Source organism: Musa acuminata, chromosome BXJ2-2 (genome assembly GCF_036884655.1).
Source record: "Musa acuminata AAA Group cultivar baxijiao chromosome BXJ2-2, Cavendish_Baxijiao_AAA, whole genome shotgun sequence".
Taxonomy (NCBI): Eukaryota; Viridiplantae; Streptophyta; class Magnoliopsida; order Zingiberales; family Musaceae; genus Musa; species Musa acuminata.
The window spans coordinates 26,343,725-26,365,187 of record NC_088339.1 but is presented as its reverse complement, the minus strand read 5'-3'; the positions used below and the strand labels follow the sequence as shown (position 1 = coordinate 26,365,187).

The 21,463-nt window shown below is 40.1% G+C and overlaps 3 protein-coding genes and 1 long non-coding RNA gene across 6 annotated transcripts; 1 reads left to right on the top strand and 3 right to left on the bottom strand.

Annotated features, from left to right (window-relative positions):
* Window positions 1-8,259: 8,259 nt before the first annotated feature.
* LOC135604826 (uncharacterized) lies at window positions 8,260-9,376 on the bottom strand. The gene is made up of 2 exons (XM_065094480.1): window positions 8,917-9,376; window positions 8,260-8,779 (listed from the first exon to the last, which is right to left on the bottom strand). The coding sequence occupies exons 1-2, from the start codon at window positions 9,374-9,376 to the stop codon at window positions 8,343-8,345; spliced, it is 897 nt and encodes a 298-aa protein (XP_064950552.1). The 3' UTR covers window positions 8,260-8,342.
* LOC103975902 (mitochondrial import inner membrane translocase subunit TIM23-1) lies at window positions 9,238-14,617 on the bottom strand. 3 transcript variants are annotated; one of them, XM_018822559.2, is made up of 2 exons: window positions 13,866-14,617; window positions 9,238-9,376 (listed from the first exon to the last, which is right to left on the bottom strand). In XM_018822559.2, exon 1 carries the CDS (start codon window positions 14,440-14,442, stop codon window positions 13,867-13,869), a length of 576 nt encoding a protein of 191 aa, XP_018678104.2. In that variant the 5' UTR covers window positions 14,443-14,617; the 3' UTR covers window positions 9,238-9,376; window position 13,866. The 3 variants fall into 3 exon arrangements, with proteins under 3 accessions (XP_018678104.2, XP_009389303.2, XP_064952058.1); XM_009391028.3 differs by lacking the exon at window positions 9,238-9,376 and adding an exon at window positions 10,254-10,505; XM_065095986.1 differs by lacking the exon at window positions 9,238-9,376 and adding an exon at window positions 10,859-10,875.
* Window positions 14,618-15,237: 620 nt separating this feature from the next.
* Window positions 15,238-18,276, top strand: LOC135605646 (uncharacterized). Its single transcript, XR_010484489.1, has 3 exons — window positions 15,238-15,436; window positions 16,842-16,999; window positions 17,717-18,276. It is a non-coding gene; the product is annotated as an uncharacterized LOC135605646 (long non-coding RNA).
* On the bottom strand, window positions 17,407-19,783 carry LOC135605645 (aluminum-activated malate transporter 10-like). Its single transcript, XM_065095985.1, has 5 exons — window positions 19,195-19,783; window positions 18,969-19,109; window positions 18,601-18,873; window positions 18,265-18,524; window positions 17,407-18,194 (listed from the first exon to the last, which is right to left on the bottom strand). Exons 1-5 carry the CDS (start codon window positions 19,532-19,534, stop codon window positions 17,727-17,729), a joined length of 1,482 nt encoding a protein of 493 aa, XP_064952057.1. The 5' UTR covers window positions 19,535-19,783; the 3' UTR covers window positions 17,407-17,726.
* Window positions 19,784-21,463: the final 1,680 nt, after the last annotated feature.

Genomic DNA, 21,463 nt, shown 5'->3' with positions numbered 1-21,463 from the left:
GAGACGAAGCGAGAGAGAGAGAGAGAGAGAGAGAGAGAGAGGGACGTCTTCTCTCCCTAGTTCAACACTGTTACGTATAGCAGTACCATGTTGCACAGCTGCAGACGGCAGGGTGGCGGAATCGACGTTTACTTTTTCCTGGGTTTTGATGGCCGTCGATGGATAGACGGAAATGTATGGGTTGTGGCAATGTTCTCAAGGAGCTGCAGACCAGTTTTAATCCAAGAGGAGAGAGAGAGAGAACCTGTGGGTCAGCTCTGAAATCCAACTGTAGAGGTTTGGGTCACCTGCAGCTTAATTTATGGGCTTCACTCCTCTTCTCTCTACCACCCCTTCCCTTACTGCTATTTATCTTCCATTTCCAGACTCCACCCCCAAGTACTCTCTCTCTCTCTCTCTCTCTAAGGTAATCATTTCACCTATCATCACCACCCTCTCTCTCTTTCTCTCGGGTCTCTTCTCTGTTCCCATCCGCAGACTGAAATCCGAGACTTGAGGGGGGGAGAAAGAAGGAAGAACGAGGAAGCTTTTCCTTTGAGGGGAATGTCGTCTGGCTCGAGGCGTCCATAACATGAGATCAATAGATCTTGTATCTTCTTTCCTCTTCTTTTACATCTGGGAGATCTCGGACCAGGCTTCATTCCCCCCAATCACAGCTTCCATCTTCATGGGTAATCTTGACATCCATGCACAGGTCTGCCTTCTTCACCTTCTTGTTCTTGATTGCGGTTTCCTTTGTGCTGTTCTTATTGCTATCTTGGTTTTCTTGTTTTCTGATCGTCAAGGAAAGAGAAAAAGGATTGGTGTAATGATGGTGGATCTTGACCAGCTCTTTCATTCTGTCTTCTAGGAAGAAGAAAAAAGAGTTTCATCATTACCTTATCATTGCATTCAGAAAGAATGGATCTTTCTTTCTTTCTTCCTTCCTTTTTCCCTCTTCCTGATGTCAGATCTTATCGATCTTGTTAAATATAACCCTTGTTTGTTCTTCTCATCCGGTTTCTACTTCACCAACCGATGGTTTTATCTTCCAAGTTAGCAGATGGTTATCAACTAGACAACAATCCATATATATGTTGAAATGTACATCTTCCATCCAATTCTTCTCCGTCTCTTTTTTGGTGCTTCTTGTGCTTCTAGTAAAACCATACGAACACTTATCAGGTCGTAGTCGATCAAAATCTTTCCCATCTTGATAAGTGTTCTCGAGTCCTTTTGCTTTACAAAGGTTTCATCGCAATATACAATAAGAACACTGTTGACTCTTCTGAAGGGCTGTCAAGGTGGAAAACCAGGAGGTATTACCCATCAGTTTGTCGTGAATTTTTCTGGGTGCCATCTCACACTGTATAGTTCGTTTTCCGAGATCCACATAAACTTATCAGATCTCTGTGATGTAAAGCACTTGTCATCTCATATGATCTGATAGCTGTAAGCCTGCACTCGAGGATTCTGGAAGCCTGCGTGAGAGCTGGCTTGCAGCATGATCAAGAACGAAGGAACACCTCTCTTATCATTCACTTGTGCAAGTTTCCTCGCAGCGATATTGTGGAGATCCAATCACACACTGGTGTTTAGTTCCAAACAACACAAAGATGCAGAAAAGAGAGACACATACGAAAGCTGGGGGAATAGAATACGTGCGGCATTGACCTGTAGAAGGTAGGGATCATCACTTGAACGGCTGTTCAGCTTGATGGAGGCTTAGGGTTCATGAGGTATGTATGGGTCGATGGGTCTCTTTGGGTTTTGCTTGGGAGGAAAACGAGGAACACAACAACAGTGGAAATTATGACTGCGTCAACCTCACGCCTCGAAACCTTAAGAACCAACGTCATGCATTGGGTCACGTCTCTGACTCCCATCCATCACCTGACAGCCTTTCTCTTAGGGAGAGTCTTTCAAAGTGTAATATTATGTTAAGAGTGTCTCCCAAATTTAACAGCCGATGCGCTGTAAACCTCAATCATATACAATTTAACCCTCTAAACCTTTAACACTGACCCCTAAAGAACACCTTATAAACTAATCCTTAGACTCTAATCCTAAAACCTTACCACATTTACACCCTACACGTTAAAAGAACAGTGTCTCAAGCCTGTACATGTACAGTCTATTTGTATAGTAATAGATCAACCTCAATAGTAGCTTGAAGAGTTTCCAATAGTTAATATGATAAAGTATATTTTAAGGAATGATATGAACAATCTGCACATTAGTATTGGTTTATATTAGGGCTGATAAGTATTTTTGGATTATTGAACATGACAAGAAATCCTAAGAATGGAAAGGATTCCTTTTGTGCAAAAAATACATATTAAAATTAAAATTTGTATATTTAATGAATATATATATATATATATATATATATATATATATATATATATGAAGAAAAAACTTTGAGTATTCCTTTAATTTCTCTCTAATGAATCTAGATATATTAAAAATAAAAGATGAAAGAAATTGTTCAGGATCTATATGTGTGGATATACAAAAGGGCTTTTACTTGAATTGTGGTTAGTTGAATAGAAGAATTTAATTTTTATATACATAATATAATTAATTTTAAATTAACTATTAGGTTTATTATATGGTTTGTTGATTTTTAAGTATCTATACTTTGACTTCCAAGTCTTCTCTCCTCCAACAACAGAAGACTTCTCTTGTGCTGCTTAAGACAACTGTTGCTCAAATTTGGACTTCATTACGGACAGGAGTATAGCAGAATCAATCAGTTTGTATCTGTATCAAGATTAGCTGCACAACATGTAGTACCAGCACGGACTCATTCATCTTCCTCCAAGGAAGCAGAATCAATCTTCTTTCTGTCACCAAATCCCGGTGGAAGCTTTGCTCCCTCACCTGAGGGCACATACTTATGGATATAGTCCCCGCGGATGACATAGTAATCTCCACCTTTTCTTATGAGCTTTAAGTCCCTGAGGTGCAACATCCAATGGTTTCGTTCTGAGCATAGAAATGAAGACAGGCTGTAGAGAGACCTCACTCAACAAAGGATGAGAAGAGAAAACTTACAGGTCAAGCCGATCACATCGGTCGTGCGCTTCATAAACATCCTTCCAGGATTTGGAACCCCTCGGGGCATAAAATACAGCATTGCCGCTTCCCCATCTTTTCTTAAAGAGTCTGTACCACGATGCATCATCCTCAGACGCCTGTCTCACTGCATAAACGTCCTTCCAGGATTTGGAACCCGTCGGGGCATAAGATGCAGCACAGTCGCTTCCCCATCTTTTCTTAAATAGTTCGGACCACAGTTCATCATCGGATGCCAATCTCCTCCACTCTCTGCACACTACAGTTTCCATCGCCGTGAAGAGTGTTAAAGAAAATTAACCAGATGGATGAGATTAGCAATTAGAAATTAGGTAGAAAAAGTGCATGAAAGAGAACAAAGATACGGCTTGTGTACTGAGTGCACTCCAGAAAGCATTGTTATGAGAAGGATAACTTCCTATCAATTCTGAGGACATGAATATGACCGCAACAAGATACGCAGATCTATTGAGGAATTCATTCCGTATGGAGAAAGTTTCGATGAAGAAGAAGAAGAACGACGAAAAGAAAGAATCAAGCAAGAACCACGAACAGGAAGGGAGCCGAGGACGGACCGTGGGCAGCTGCGGCAAGGGAGGTGCAGTCCAACAAGCGAAAGATCTCGAGGCACAGATTCTTCGACAACCTCTCCATCCCTAAAGATCTCTCGGTGCCACCACCACCAAGTTCTGTGAGGATTCCAGAGAGACGAGGGGAAGACGACGATGATGGCTCCATCAAAAGTCAATGGGACGTTTACCCACTTCATCTTATGGGGGCATTCCCACGCGTCATCCACCTCTTGGATGGAGCGCTGTGGGGTCCAAATGGCCACCAGACACGTAAAAAGATACCTAAATTGGAAATTTTGCATTTTTAATCCGTTTCAAAAATATCTTTACCCTTTAAAATATGTGACTCAAATAGTAATCTCCCTTTTCAAAATTTCCAAATAGTGACTCATATTTTCAAAAATATTAAATTATTCCTCCTTTGTTTTTTTTAGCCAACCTAATGACAGGACTATAGGAGATGGAGCAGTATGGGGCCCAGATGACCACGAGACATGTCAAAATAAAATACTTTGGTAATGACAATGGCAACAGAAGTCAAAGACAAGAGTTTTGCACCGTTGAATGCTATAAAAAATACCTTACTTCAAAATATTCTTTGCGTGAATTTTCTAAATTATAAAAAGAAATAAACTTTTTTATTATTTTTTTTAAATCGTAAATTTTGAGTGTAATTGGCACTCTTAAAATGTTGAGAATGAAATATTTAAAGAAAACATTACTTGATTTTTTAGAGGATATGTTGGTCTTTATGAATCTTATTTAAATATATGTGCCTCAATTTTTGAGTTATGTTGTGAAAAACCTTAATAGTTTACTTTTTATGGTTGATGACATGATGTCGAAGGAAGACACCCTCATTTGTAATCCAAGAGGAGATAATGTTGCCAAAGCGATTATGAGGTTATCGTCGCCTGAGAGGAAATGGGTTGTCGATACTCAATGATGTTGTCAACAAAGACGAAAGGATATTGTCATCTTTTGCTCCTAAAGAGGATTAGAGGACTTCATCGTCATCGGAGTAGAGTATAGGAGTTCATCACCATTATTTGTCATCGGAGAGAAGCACATAATCATTGACAAATGTTGGTTGTCATCGTCTACACTAGGTTATACTCGTTCAGTATAACTATCGTATCTCGAGCTCAATTTTTTTTTTTCCTTTACAAATACATGCTGATATGCTTGCACAGAATCATAACTCAGAGCATATATAAAATTAGTAATCACTTTAATTAAAATAAATTTTAAATATTCATAAATATTTATGTTTTACAAAAAAGTTTAAGTCTTAATGGCTAAACTGAAAATGTATAAAACTCAAGATCCTCGATGAACTCTACTAAGTAATAGGTAATGCTCCTCCCTACGTCGAAATCTGTAATGTGTTCAGATGACTACTCATGAAAAACATGAATAATAAATAATTAAGAAAGTGATTATTAGTACGTCGACACATCTTCAAATTTTTTTTGGGACATTGTCCACTCTTCTATCATGTCATACGATATTTTGAAACTTCGTTCGAATTTTCAATATATCATTTTATTCTCCTACATATCATTCAATCATTTAGCATATCGATTTTGTCATGACATCCAATCTTCTGACGTGATATTTGATCCTTTAAACACAATATTTGAACCTCTAGCACAAAGTTCGTTCCTTAGCATATCGATTATTCCTCCGGTTCGATGTCCAATTTTTGACATGATAATATTTCGATGTAATGTTCGACTCTCTAGTTACTATTTGATTTTCTAAATCTATGATTAAAGTATTTTTTATGTTTATTATCCCAAAAAAAGATGAATCCATAAGGTGACTTTGATTAGTGACGGGGGGTTTGATTAGTGCAATGAATAAAATTATCGGTTTTGAAAATCTTTCGTTCAATTAAAGTCTATTTCGGAAATATAACTTGAAATTGAAAGCGTATGGAAGCGTAATGAATAAGTAAGTAAAGTAGTTTGCAATATATAAATGGCAACAATAGAAATGCAACCAGAGAAGAACTCGGCAATTTTATAGTTGTTCGGTCCTCCAACCTACATCCACTCCCAATACCTCCTCCAATAATATCATTGGTTTCTACTGTTGATCTTTCTTGAAGGACAAAGATCAATCACCCCTTTACAGAACTTTCACAAGTGGCTCATGCTCCTTTTATAAACTTTCACACTTAGAAACGATGGAGGTGAACTCTCAACTTTTGCAAGCTATTTCACTATAGTTTCGGATCAGTTCTTATCACTTCTCTTGCTTTATCAACTGAGAAGTAAGGGGTATTTATAGCCCTCAATTGGATTCAAAATTAGAACAAAAAAAGGTCTCATCTCGGGTTTCCCGGGTCCTAGAGGTACCATCGCCTGTGCTGGGCGGTACCACCACTTGACAGTCTCGGAGGCTGAGTCTGGGCAGTACCACCGTCTGACATAATCTCGGAGATTGTGCCACGACGATGTCACCTGTTAGGTCACTGTTTAGGTCTTTCACTTGGCCCAACATAGCCCAAACTTAGGCCCAACTGACCCTTGATTGGATTGGCCCAATTCCTTCCGAATTATGTGCTATAAGCTAAATAAGTCTAGTAAGTCTAGGTTTCTTCCGGCAAGCTTCCAATGAACTTTTAACGATCTCTCGGCAATGTTCCAACAGACTCCTAGTAAGCTTTTGGACTTCATGACGATCTTCTTGATGAGTTCCGATGAGCTTCTTTAGCAAGCTCCTGAATTTCTCGGTCAATTCCAGTAGAACTTCCGACAAACGTCCGAACTTCCGACGAACTCTCGAACCCCTAACGAAATCTCGTTCTTAACTCCGGAACTTCATTTTGCTTTATGCCTTGATCGTTATAATAGCTAATCCTGCACAATTAAAATCTACTTCAATCTTAAACAATTATTATAAAGCTTGAATCATGTTGTCCGGCATGTTATTGGTTCATCGACTTTTCGTCCGATTCCTCTCTTGCAGCCTATTACCCAATCAGCCAGTTGACCTCCACAACTCCAATTTCCTTAGTGTAATTTCCGCTCTTCTTGGCCCGATGCCCGAACCCATGGCCTGAAGCCTTCTACCGATACGTCGACCGATCCTTCAGCTCGACGTCCAATCTTCTGACATGTTTCTCTTCGGCCCAACATGATTCTTCCTACTTTAATTGTTTCTCCCTGATCGAAGTGTCCTGCGTCACTAAAAAACGTAGATCAAATCATAAACATTATAAATTAGTTTCATTATCAAAATTCGAGATTCAACCGATATTGTTCAGTTTGGCAAATTTGGTACATCACCTTTTAGAGATCATTGTTTTTAAAATTTGAAAAGTAAGGTTCATGTTTAGAAAATACTAAAATTAGGGTATTTTTTAATGGATTCGCCCATTTGCTTTGTTACTCCTTCAATTTGCTTAGATATGTTTATATTGCCATTAGTATATGGCTTCTAATTGCATCCTACCCCTTCTTATTTGCAGCTGCAACATAGTTAATGCCGTACGGCAGCTGAGCATCATGTTTGAGACTGTCGTACTTCACGTGACCGACAAGAGACCAGTAGGAGGGTTAATTACATATATTACTCATGTATTTTGAGTAATTCATGAGTACGGCATGTATTATGGATTTGCAGTAAAACATCTTATTTTATTTACCATAATATTATTGATTTTATTAATAAAAATATAAATATAAAAGGTAAAAGGATAATTTTAATATTCTAAGTAACGGTGACAAACAACATCGATGATGGCGAACTATGTCATCATTGGGAGCCAGAAGTGATCGTTATGGATGAGGAGAGTAACAGTGAGAGGTAAGGACTGTTCTGCATTTGTGTTGATGTCGACATACTTGTCGAGTGATCCTTTCATACACTCCACATCTATATCAGTACTAATATAGATATCGAATGACCCTTTCGTCACTCTACATCTACATCGACATTGATGTAGTTGTCGAATAGCAAAAAGGTCGTTTGACATTTGAATTGGTGATCATTTTATTGCTTAGTAATTATGTCGACATAGATGCAGCATGATAAAAGAGCTGCACAGCAAGTGCATCGACGCTAACGTAAATGCGGAGCAATAAAAGAACAGCTCTGATAGCTTTTGTGAATAAGGAAAGCAACGGTGAGAGGTAAGGGTAACTTTGTATCTGCATTGGCATCGATGTAAATGCAACGCAACCCTCAACTCTTGTCGTCGCTCTCTTTGTCTACAATAGCCACTCGAGCGATTCTTTCGTCGCTCTACATATGCGTCAACGTCGACATTGTTGCCGAGCTCTGAAAGGATCGTCGACACAAATGCAAAGCGATAAAAAGATTACTCGACAACTTCGTCGACGTCGACATATATGTAAAGCAACCCTTAACTCTCATCGTATCTCTCCCCAGACGCAACAACCACCTTTGGCCCCTCGTGATACCACTATCAATGTCGTCCGATACTATCAATCGAAATATTAAAATTATTCTTTTATTTTTATTTTTATATTTTCATCGATAAAATCATTGATATTAAGATAAATAAAACTATATATTTCAGTTTCATCATTATTGAGATTTTAATATAAATGCTTGTACTAGTTACTAAGATTTTGAGCTGTGTGACTTAGGAAAGAGATGAGATGAACACTATTATAATCCATTTATTCCGAGAAGGCGTGTCCGCTGGAGAAAAATAGAACAAAGAACACACGGTTTTCATCACCAGTAGAAAAATCCCGTCTGCTGTTCCGATTCATCCGTTTCGTATCCATAATCATCGAGCAGTTTGGAACCCTCGTGTTCGAATCTGGTGATCCTTGATGCCAATCTTAGGACCTCGTCGTCTGCCTGAAACCCGAGGCAATCCCTCACGATCAGTCTCTCTAGCTTTCTGCAGCCGCTTATGATCACCACCAGTTCATCCTTGGTCAAGTAGGATTTGCTGAGCTCCAAGTGCTTCAGCTGCGGCAGACGATCCACGATGGCCTTGGCGTCTTCCTTGTCGATCAGCCCGCGCACCTTGAGCCGGGAGAATTTGGTACAGTAGCGGCCGATCTCGGCGATCACTCGCAGGAACGAGGAGGGTTTGGTCTCCATCTCGAGCTGCTCCAGGTCTCTCCAACTTCCGACGAGATCCGGGATGCGGAGGTCATCCTCTACCATCAAGTTATCAGGCAAAGCAAGAGACTTTAACCGTGGGCATCTGAGAATTTGGAGGAAGGGGAAGAGGATGTTCATTGAACACGGCGGACATGGGTGACGACGAGGGCAGAAGGAGAAAGAGGGACCATACTTGCACTCACTTGATGGAGACGTAGACCAGGTCTTGGATGGATGCGCCGAAGGACAAGGGAAAGATGAGCTCCTCCGCGGATCCGCGACTGCGGTCGACCACGAGCCGCATGAAGTGGGAGAAGGAGAGGGTCTTTAGGCGGTAGAGGGACGTGAAGCTCCGGCTGAAGGGGCTCCAGGGCATGAAGTCGAGGGAGCGGAAGTCGAGGAGCCTCCAGCAGGAGGGATCCAGGGAGGCGCGCCACCAGCACTTGCAGACGAAGGGCACCGAGAGGGTGAGGTCGTCGAGGGCGAGCCGGCGGAAGATATTTACCAGGCAGTCCAGCTGCATCTCCTCCCACCTTCTGCCGGCCTCCATGTTGAGCCCTGAGCTCTGGGTTTGGCCACTCGCAGCGGCGTGGGATGGTAGCCAGGGATTCACATTGCCGACGAGACGTCCTCTTCCAAATGGTCCCCACCATCTGTCGAATTTCGATCCAAGTGAAATAATGTTATCAAACTGGAAACTGTGAGGACCACACGGAGACAGCGTAGCGACCAACCCCGAGTTCCTGTCTTGGGACAAGAAACTTGAAATAAAATCGAATGCATTTGGAAGTACGTGTGAAACATGAGATTCTTTTCCATCCACCGGTCGGTGTGCAAATAAAATAATCGAACTGCCCCATCACTGAATTATACGGATAAGAGAGAGATTATTTGTCCCTAACCTTTCTCTATTCGACCGTCTGAATTCTATTTGAATATTTTTCCCATTTTTCGAACTAATTATATTTTAATTTTCAAATAAATAAAAACATTTCGTTCATATATTTATTGCGAGTGTTGTTCCAAAACAATGAGTCAAACACGGTCAAACACCATTTCCAAACACCCACTTACTGCCTTCTGATGTGATAATATCATCATCGTGACATCTTCACACGAATTATCAATAAAAGAATATAACATCAACTATTCTTGCCTTTGGAAACTTATTAATGCTTGATTGATGCCTCACGGCATTTCATCAAGCACCGGTAGGTGTACTCTTAAGAAACTCGAGCCTCTGCAAACTATATACAATTGTGCCCAAAGAAACCAAGAAAACAAAATAAAAGCCTTGATCTAACGTCCCCAGTTAAATCTCGGAGATACCACAGTGCATGTTCGCTAGTTCGCATCCCCGTCAATAATAGACCCACATCGGAAGATCTCACCTGCTCCTTAGGCGGTCCAATTACTATTGGCATAGTCATGTTGATGACACAGGATCCCACTCAAAAGAACTACTGGCCACCGACACCGACCACCTAAACCATGCCAACGTCAAAAGGTCGCAAAGAGTATGATGCATGCTTGCGAAGAACGTGCTACCACTGAAATCTAAAAGGGACATCAGATGCCTTTTAGAATGTATGAATAACTTAACATGATACAATTCTTTCCTTCGAATCCCTTTCATGCAAAGCTTTTCTTAAAATATCATCACTACGACATCTTCCATGTGGTTCTAATAAAAAGACATCCAACCAGACTCAAGTAGGTGACAACCGATCCAATTGTCTCCAACCCCACAACTCATCTGGTTCAGAATATAACGCAAGTTTCCTACAGCAAAGATAGACCACAAATGTCTGTAATTCTACCTAAGTGAAAACACAACGCGTGGCACAGTAATATACATGGAAAGGAAAAAGGACTGTACAAGAACAATGAACTAAGCTTGCTCACCAATCATAATATATAGCTAGTCTATTGCTTATGTAGAACCTCTTTATTCTAAAGAACAACCAGACAGACCAATAATGAAAAGATATCAACTGCTATATGGTTGCTTATGTTGATGGAGATAATGTATGTCGACAACAGGGTAGAATAAGTAAAAGACTAGAAGATTTAAAGATCAAACCAACTAAATTGCTTAGCAACCATATAGCAAGATTATCAAATCTCCCTTCGGTAAATACTCGAAAAAAACCTGAATATAATAAAACTAAGTTTAAATACTATGGCCATAAAGGATGAATATTAAATATAAAATAATAGAACCACAATCACGCTGTCAATGTGCAAAAGAAGAAGCTTAGCTCATCACTATTTAGACAGTTCAATTACAAAAGATGAAAGTAACACAGACTTAAAATGCATCAGTGAAAATCAAGGTGTAAGTCAATAGAAAATGATCATCAGATTTGAAGTTTAGTATTTTCGTGTTGAACCCTATCATGCATGTTTTAACTTGTTTCCTTCTAATCAAACCATCTAAAACAATTTCTCCCTTTGAGCAGTCAAAAGTAATTGTAATATGCCATGTTTCAATTGCACAGTTTGCTGTCCATACTACTGTTGTACCAATTGATAAGGTTATTGTAAACATGACAAGTCATAATCTTCACTCTAAGGCGATATCAGTAACTACAAATAAGAGTAATCAGAGATCTTTTTACTACCAATGATGTTCAGTTATGCCTCCCTCTACCTCTTCTCATACTGTTAAACTTAATCAACTCATCTCGTTTAAAAGAGATTCTATGATCTTTTTCTGGGCCTGTTCATCCCATCTCAAACAATTTTCCTCATCTTATTTCTTTGCACATGAATATAAACATTTTTTTTCCTATCTTTCAAATAGCCGTTACGCCACTCACAATTCACATAATTGTCAAAAAATAAAACTGAAGAAATGCAAGCAGTTATCCCTACAGTAATGTTTCTCTACTTTCACAGGTACACGAGTACCTCCTGACCGTTGGCCCTAAACATAACTGTTACAACAAGAAAAAAATTAAAAAGAGAAGCAATCTCCATCCATGTTCAACATTTGAACATAACAAAGAACACAAAATCTCTCCACAACCCGCCCCCCCCCCCCACCCGCCTCCTTTATCCCACATTAATTCCAGCCAAAAATTAGTGCCAGTCTGTCAATCACATAGGATTCTGAAATTCCATCCTCATCATCATTTGAGATCTCCATCATCTCTATCTCTTAAAGTGTGTTAGAAGCTTTCTTAATTCTTTCAACAGTAATTGAGGGTTAGATGTCTGATGGTGTAAAGAAAACCAAAGGTTCTTCTTGTTTTACTTCCTAACATGTTTTGTGTCTCCTAATGAGATAGACCATATAGGAGTTTGTTGTGTACCCACACAAGGAATTTTGATCATCATATGAGATGAGTTCTCAATATTAATCAAGAAAAGTAATTGTTAGGTCATCATCCATTCAGAAAACATTACAGAACACCATAAAGTATAAGCGCCAAAGAAAAAACTCCCAGATGGAAAGTTAGAAGAGAACATGCAGCGTTATGAAACCACACTCTGTACACAAGATTTATCAATATTAAGAAAACATTATATATGGTTGTTTAATCCTAACTAGTCATCAGAAAAGAGAAAAAATAACAATATATAACATGTGCCTAGATTAAAGGGTTTTGCTTGACAGCCGACGGGGTAAATCTATAGGTTTTTGCTCAGTCTCCAACACACCATATGACAAGAGAGCATATAGCACGTCTAAATATGATACTATGTATGTTTATACAACATAGCCCTTATCATTATATTATTTTAGAACATAGTATTAGCAAAACAAGTTATTTAAAATGAGATTGGAAAACTAGAAATAAGTAATCTCATCATTAGCTAATAACTAATATCTGACTTTGCTCAAAGTTACGTTACTTACTATGTGCACTGCTTTCTTTAGTTTTCATTTCTTATTAAGTAGTTTCAACATATTATAGTGTTAACTAAAACTGGTAGTACAATGCATTTTCTGATTGTGCAATTGTATCAGAGTTGCTAAGAGGGAAGGGATGTGGGAAAGAATGCATGCGCAAGAGATAAAATATATTAAAGAAATAGAAAGGCCAACGTGGGAAGAGGAAACTTAAATATCAGAGAAATGTGGTAATTAGCTAGAAATGTTAAAAATCCTTATATAAAATGGTGAAAAGCTGCTGATGTGCCTCCTAACAGGTAGATTTTGCAGCCAAAGAATCTAGAGAAGAAACTATGTTCTGTTGCTAACAATTCCATGATAAGAATTGTCAATACAGTAGTAAGATAAAATTGAAAAAACAATGCCATAATGTAAGATGATTCTTCGTCTCTCATGGAACCTAACAAAATGATGATGTAAAAAACCCACAAAAGCTCCAGGTTAGCAGTCTCAATAGCATCTTCCAGAATTCAAGAACAATGTGAATCTGGTTACCTTCCAACTAGATAAGTAGCAACACTGGAAAGGAATAAAATATATGCACTAACTAGGACATCATCCAGATGCGAAAAATGTACCTAGAAATCCTCTAACACAATCGAAAAGCCTCCAACCAATTCTAATAAAAACTAAGAAAAAAAAAGCTTCCAAAAAGTACAAGAATTTTGCCCAGTCTATAGAATTCATTCATTCAAAAGGAAATCCAACTTCATGGTATTGTCATAAACGATGCAAAGCTATTCATGCACCATGCATGATAGCCTTGCCATCTGTCTATTCCCTAGTTATGAACAAAAGATTTGGTTTAGAAATTTTTTTTGGACTTCATCAGAAACAAACACCAACAGAACTAACTCAGAGAAGGCAAATTCAGACAAAGAACACACAACAGCATAATACAAAAGAAAATTATTAGAAGGATCCGAATAAACAGATGCAAAGCCCGAACAATTAATTTTCAAATAGTATCCTTACCACAAACAAATGGCACAGGATTATCTTGATGAGCTCCCGACTCACAGACGATGAATCCAAAATATAATAACTTACACATCCTAATACACCAAACAGTAACCTATGAAATCAATTGTTTCTATAAGCTTATTGCAACAAATCGTTCTTGACCCTCCGGTCATTCCACCTTACATGTTAAGGTCAAAAATTGGTATATCAATAACATAGACTCATTAATCATTTATGAATAGAAAACGAAAGGATCAAAGTAAGGGAAGAGCTCGAACCCTAGATTGGCACGTATCTCTTCATAATCTGCTTCCCCGCGACAGCAGCTCCAACCATCAATCCTCCGATAGCGCCGGCAACCGCCGCCGACCGCGGCCCGTTGGCGGCCTTGAACAGGGCCCCGGTACCGAGCCCGGCGACGACGCTGTTGACCCAGTCGTCCTTATCCCTCGCGGCGACCATCCCGCTCTCGAGCCCGGCGTACAAGAGGCCGATGACGCCGAAGCGGTTGCCGATCCGGCGGCCGTCCTGGCCGCAGGAGTTGAGGATGCGGTTGATGCGGATCTTCGTGGTGTCCCCGGGCTCCGCAGATCGGAGGGCATGGCGGATGCCGAGGGAGGCGCCGGAAGCAGACCCGGCGAGGTATCCGATGCCAGTGTAGTAGGTGAGGTTCTCGCCCCAGGAGCGGCGCTCGGCGAGGGATTCTTCCTGGAAGAGAAACTCCGGGGACGTGGGGAGGTCGTAGAGGGTGCGGTGGGGGATCTGAAGATCGTGGTAGGGGTTGTAAAACCGCCGTCCGCTCGAATCCTGTCTACGATCGGCGTCATCTCCCCCATAGGTCCTCGGATCGGCCATCTGAGCCCGTCCTATTTCTAGGGTTTCGGTGGATTTCTAGGTAGAGTAGGAGCTTCTCGCGACGTCGCCGGGGGCGAAATGCAACGGAACGGCGGCGAGAAGGGAGGGCTTTGGCTCTTCTATTTTGGAGTAGGCTTTATTGGAATTTTACGGAAAGCACCCTGTTGAATTTAGACTTCAGTCCTCGGAAATATCTACCTTTGTTCCGTCAACCCTTCTGGAATCCTCCCACGTGAGTGTTTGTATTATTGGATTAATATTTTAACTATATATCATAAAAAAATTTACTATTTCAAGCTCTTAAACTTTAATGAGTTTAGCATATTATCACCATGTAATGTTTTATGTATATACTAGAGAAACTAAAATAAAAATTTATATTTAAAATATTAATTTTGTGGTGATATATCAATTTCACCTATTAAAAAATCATCCAATATATTTTTTAAATTAAATTTAATATATTTTTATAATTAAAAAATCAATCTAATGTTGATGCACAAAACTCATTTACCAAATATTAAAATTTTAAATATTATTTAATATATTTTTTGCACCTAAAAATCTATATATGATTTGTTTGATCTACTTACCAAAAATTGATAATTCGGAACCTCATTCAATATATTTTATCGAACTCATTTATCATCTAAAATCAAGAATTTGAAATCTAATTCGAGATTATTTGAAGACATTGATTAGTTTAACCAATAAAAAAATCAACCTTCATAGCTTATATCCTTTATAAAAAGAAGAAAAAAAAACGTGAATGTAAGAATACGGGCGTACAAAAACTACGACTCTTCCCCCTTCGTCTTAGCCTGGTTTTGTGCCGCTAAGATGTCACTCGAATGTCCTACGTCGCATCTAATAAATAAGCTTGTTTGCTCGTGTCATCGCAATCCGAAGTGTCCAACTTCTTCGACGAGGAGATTTATATGGAGAACAAAACAGGTTCAAAGACTTCCCTACGGCATCTCTCTCCCTGTTGCTGGTAATTGCTTTTGCTTCTCAAAATCCTGAGGGTTCCATCTACTAAATCAAAAAAGTTGTTTCTCAAGTTCCAAAATTATGCTGGGAAGAATATTCGTACATATGCGCTGATGCGTAGGAAACTTCTCTATCTTTCTTGCATATTACTTGCTTGCGGAAATGCCAATGTTAATGTTTGAACAAACGGATTCTTCCAGTGTATGCAATGTCATGTCGACAATAGTTCTATATTTGTTTGTTACTATTGCCTGGTAAGATGTAGATCAAAGCAGATCATTTATCTTCTTAAAAGGACCATCCTGGAACTGATTCTGGTTGTAGCTCACGGAGGGCATCTGTAGGAAACTACACCGAGGCTGGCTGATGTAACTATGGGTTTCGGTAAGTCCTAGGAATCTTCACATCTGATGCCAATATGTGATTATTATTGTTGGAAAAAGATTAGTATATTAAATTGAGTTAGTGAAAAAACTGGATGATGGAAAAACATAAGACTTGACCAACGTTGACCGAAGTCAACCAGTCAACTTCCTCTTCTTCTTCTCTGCCGTTGCTGCCACAAGCCAATTGGCAGGTGACTTGGTCAACTACCCTAAATGATTCACCCAAATCCGACTCAATTTGAGTCAGTTCTCACAATTATAGGATTTGACGCTGTTTCTGTTTCAATCTTAGAGGCAGGTAAGCACTCTTGTGCACCCATAGGAAGATTTATTTGGTTAGAATTTAGCTGCAAAATAAGTTGATAGTTGACCTTGCAATAGCTTGAAATACTCTACTAAGTTGTCAACTTCATTTATGTTAGCATCCTCAGGGAGAGTAGGATAGCGAGCTTACATGACTAACATTACAAAGTGAAAACTTAATTCTGTGTTATCATGGACACTATCACTTTGAACACTGTTTTCACATTCCAACTAATTCAGAGGTTAAAACGTTTAACCCTTTTCACAAGGCACTTTGTATTAGTTTTTCATCAATATCACTAATGTAATTATGCTGTTGATCTGTATTTTTCGGTGTCCTATGTGATTTATGCCATTCAGAAGGAAGCAAAATACAGTAACATTCTTCATGGCCATCACAGATATTTCAGTTCAAACTCAATATTTCAATATTCTAAGAAAATTACAACCACAAGAACGTATCATATGTGCCAACTATTTGGACTGAGCTTTTCCCACCATTGAGTTCCGTTGCTGGCAAAATAACTAGTCAAATTAAGAACCATCTATGTTTTTTCTTATTATTTCTAATATAGTCTTCCTTTACCATTCTACAATTTTTGATCCAGAATTATAGATAGAATCTACACAAGTTTATTGTGTTTTTGTCTTCTTTACAACTTGAAAGCATTACATGTTAATGTTGGTACTCTCACTGGTCTCTTATTGCCTCTGGTACAGCAACCTTTCCGATATGTCATAATGGAGAGGGATTCTTCAGGCAAATACAAATCTGATCTCCTGATGAACCAATAACAACATTTCACGAGTGCTGTAATGAGAATCATCATCATGAATGGCGAGATGGCTGAGATATCAGATTTCATTCTTTCTACTTGGTAAGTACTTACGGTGGAGGAAGTTCCATATGTTTTGTTAATTTTCTGTAGTGTGCCTTGCAGCTTGAATTTGAGAAAAAGGACACCATGATAAGATTTCATAATCCCATATATCAACCTTAGGAATTTATCAAAAATCAAACTTTTATGTGATATGGGCTCGTAGAATGTGTTATGCTTAGTATATGTTTTCGAAAGAACAATTTGCCAAGAACCAAGTCAACCCCTTTAATGTTTGACTTATAGATTGTGGGTATTTGGTTGATTTCATATCAGATCAGAGACTGCCAGATTGATAGATGGATTGCCAGATTCGAAATACAATATCATAGTTAGACTTGTTAGTCATCATCAAATTGCCTGCCACATCGAGTGAATAGCTAGAGATAAATATCTTAAATTAAATGGCTGATTTATTTGCATGTTTTATTGCTACAGCGAAGCTGCCAACTTGTTCCTTTACTTTACCAAGTGCTTTGCACGTTATACTGCAATAACCTTTCCAGCATGCAACTAAAAAAAAATCTGCACCTCAAGTGCTGAGTATATTATTCCATCAGAAAAAGAAAAAAAAATAAGGTCATTGTGCAGCCTGACCAACTTGACCTTTATTTTCTCTGAACTATGGGCAATATAATTAATTCTATTAACTTTATTGATCCATCTCCATGCCATGTAATTAAGCATCAAGCATTTGCTCCTCTTGTTGTCCTTTAGATTGCTGCTGCTAGACCTCTTGAGACGGCTTCACGGATTCTTCATCTCGAGGAACTACAGATGAAGAAGGCTTCTTGTGGTCGATGGGCTCAAAGCACGCAAGTGTGGCTAACGTGCCCACGGCATCGACGACTCCTCCGACCCTCTCCGACACCTCTATCAGTAACGATGCTGCTGTGAAGAGAGGCATGACTTCCATTAACGAAATCGTCGTTGCTGGAACACAATGCCTCTTCTCTATAGTTGCTGCTTCTGCTGCTGCTGCTGCTGCTGGTGACTGTGTTAATTGTTTGGGAAGTGATCGCAAGGCAACTTGGAGCTCCTCCACTGCATCATTCATCTCTCCTACTAAAACTTGAATGCTTCGCGACTCCTTCATCGACTTGACGGAGCTCGATATCTCCTTCAAGACCTTCGATGAACCCAAACTCAACCTCATGCAGACATCACGTAGATGACGCTTCATGTGCTCTGGTGCCTGTAATAAGTCGGAGTTTAGAGTCTTGGATGACATATGAAGCTTTCCTATTTGAAGTGGCAATGCGAACCTGGATCTCTGAGTTGATGCAACCATTGAGGGCTTCCATGCAGTAGGCACAGTACCGCATGGCGGCTCCAACTTTGAGGTATTGGCTCCATGGATGCTTGAAGCCAAATTTGCCATGCCCAGGTTCCCATCTTGCAAGATTGGCCTGTGAATCTTCAGATGCTTTGGAATTCAGGACGTTCTTATATCCCTGTGACCTCTGAGAGCACGACACCTCTCCTTCAACCTTCTTATCCTTCATGAAGTAGTCTTCCACTAAACCTGTGCGATTGGAAAAGAAGCAATTAATTCTCCACGTCTTACTAAGCTGTCATGATCTTTTTGAGAGAGGACGTACCCTCTAATGAATCAGCGAGCTTATCCATGTTACGGGAAACCAGGAGGTGAAGCTCTTGGCCAGCCCACACGGGACGAACAAGAACGCAAACAACGAGACATATGGCGATACCGATGGCGATGGTGCAGATACGCACCTGTGCCAATCGGAGCAGTTCATCCACACGATATCCAGATACAGCCACCAAGCTGAAGGTGAGGATAAATATGGTGATCCCGTAGTCGAACCGTGCTTTTATGTTGGGTATGAATCGAGAGAACGTAGCAGCCGAAGCTGAATGCAACAAAGAATCAATCCATGAGCAAAAAGCTTACGAAAATTGATTCGAAATAAGGAGAATTCCATGTATAATCATCAAAATGTCATACCTAGGAGAAAGACGGAAGAACTCAGAATAATAGGCTCCACTTTTTCTCCGGATTTACTTGCGATCCAATGGATGCCGACGGCAAGAGTGCCCGCCGTCGATGTTGCTACAGCTCTGTTTATTCCTTTGTACAAGCAGCCACCTGCACATGAATGATGGATAGGGTTCATAAAATTGTTGTATATGCGTATAGTTTCAAGGTCATCATAGGTTTATAGTTTACTCACCAACGGTGAATTCAAAGACCACCACCACTGTCATCACTGCCCACAGAGCGCATCCTCCAACGCCGTCGTACAATGGCCTGGTGTAGTAGAAGAGTGAGACCAACGTTAGTGCGATCCCGACTTTGACACCATGGATGACCTTGCGAGGATCATCAGCTCCGATCTTCCCAGCTTTCTTCCCGAAGCTCGTCACCTTCGATATCACCGTCATCACAAGCTGGATCAACCAAGTTCGTGCCCTGTGAATCCATTTGGATTCCAACTCCATTTCCGCCGCGGATCCTTCAGGGACACTTACCCGCCATTCCAAACCACCCTGTGCTTCTTTCTCGGTAGCCATCGTTGCTTCCCTATCCCCGAGGACCGGAGAGAAGGATGGAGCCCGGAGAGTGAGAGACTGAACCCTATTGTATTCGAATGAAGGCGCAAAGCTGGGGTGATCGAGGTTGATGAGGATGAGCTTGGAAGCAAAGAGCAAGAAATGTGTGCTTCGTTGTCTTGTCGTGGCAGGAGATTGATTGGAAGCTTATATAAGAAGCAATGGCGCCTATAAAATGATGGTAATGGGGCTACGTAAGGGAGCAAAGGATGTTGTTGGAGAGAGTGGAAGAACCAACCTCACACACACACAATTGCTTTATAACATCACTTGGGTTATCTCTTTGTAGTATACAAATCTGAGAGTGCGATGTGCAATTTTCCGTAGATTTTGTTCTACCACATAGAATCTTTGGCTTTGGCCACTATGGTACGGAGTGCCACCTTAATTTGAGACTGTGGCATGTACGAAATGAAATACTCACAGGATTCAAGAGGTTATGTAGAAATCTACATGCAGCATGTTCATGAAATTGTGTTTCCTCACTACTCATCAGAATAATTAATGTAATGCATTATCGGGATAAACCAGGCTATAAACATATATATGCAGCAGCTTATAGAAGTTTATGTGGATTAATGTTTCATATATAAAGCAGCTGCAAAAAGGATTCAAAATGCCAATCCTAGCTGTCATCCATATGGATCATCCATCCTCTGACCAAACAAAATATTCATGGTGCAGTCTAAAAGAATATAATAAGCATTTGGATCACCCCGAGGTTGGTTCAGGGAAAAGACAAACCCAAGTTGGAGTGCTGGTGGGATTTGGTTGTACGCCTCTTTGCAGCTTGCCAAATCCTGTCCTTCAAATCCAGTGTTGACATCCCAGGTTGGTCCAGTATCCAGGAGTCGTGTCTCAAAAGAATTTTCTTCCCCAGGAGATTACAATTCAGCACAAGACACAAAAATTACAGATTGATTGATGGTCAACAAGATCCTCCCAAGCTTTTTATGCCTTGCGAAGTGTGCTTTTGACACTTTAAAGCTTCAGAAGTTTGTATAGGATCATCAAAACCTCTTCCCGATTCATCAGGCCTCATACCAATTCATTCGTCGCAGGCATATCGTATGCCAGACTAGGTAGAATTATTCTGCACAAAAAGGTGACAGGAGAAGGGATTAAGATTACAAGACGATGATCGAACTTATGTTTGACAGCTCGAGCGAAAAGCATAAATGGATCTCTAAGGAAGCACTACAGTTCTGCACGCACGCATGCAGTACCTAACAAGAACCTAATCTACTGACCAACTTTGCTAGATGACAACATACCCATAGGCCAATCGGATCATTCTCGCTTACCAGTCACTTGACATACCTTTATCACGAACAGAAACTTTATCCCTAGTGATAGGATTCGACGTTCGCCGTACGAGATCATTCCATGATGACGAACAATGATATTTTTTTGTCCCCTGAAAACGACGCCCACAGGAGACATGACCGGAGGCGCAGCGCACCAACCAGGTTTTCAGGTTTCATCTTCCCCACCTTGTATCCACACTTTCTTCTCAGGGTAGAATTAGGTCAGCTCTAAGACGATAAGGTGTTACCTTAATGGTTGGTGCATGGAAAAGGGGCAAAGCTCATCTTTAGGTTTGGTAAATGTTCTCACTTTATCTGAGAACCTAACTCGGCTATCAGCTAAGAAGGAAGACTGAGTTAATATTGGTTTCCCAAACACTTTCTGAGAACGTGAAAGCGTCACTCGTTTCATGCTCGTAGTTGTCGACCATTACATGCATACAGCACTGCAACTTTTAAGATCGATGGGCTGCTGCATGAGCTCAGAAAGCTCTCTTTACTGATGATTAACTTAAGGGGTAGATATTATTAGGTGGCCTCTTACTAGCCACTAATGAGGTACGTCAACAGGGACGTGCCAGAT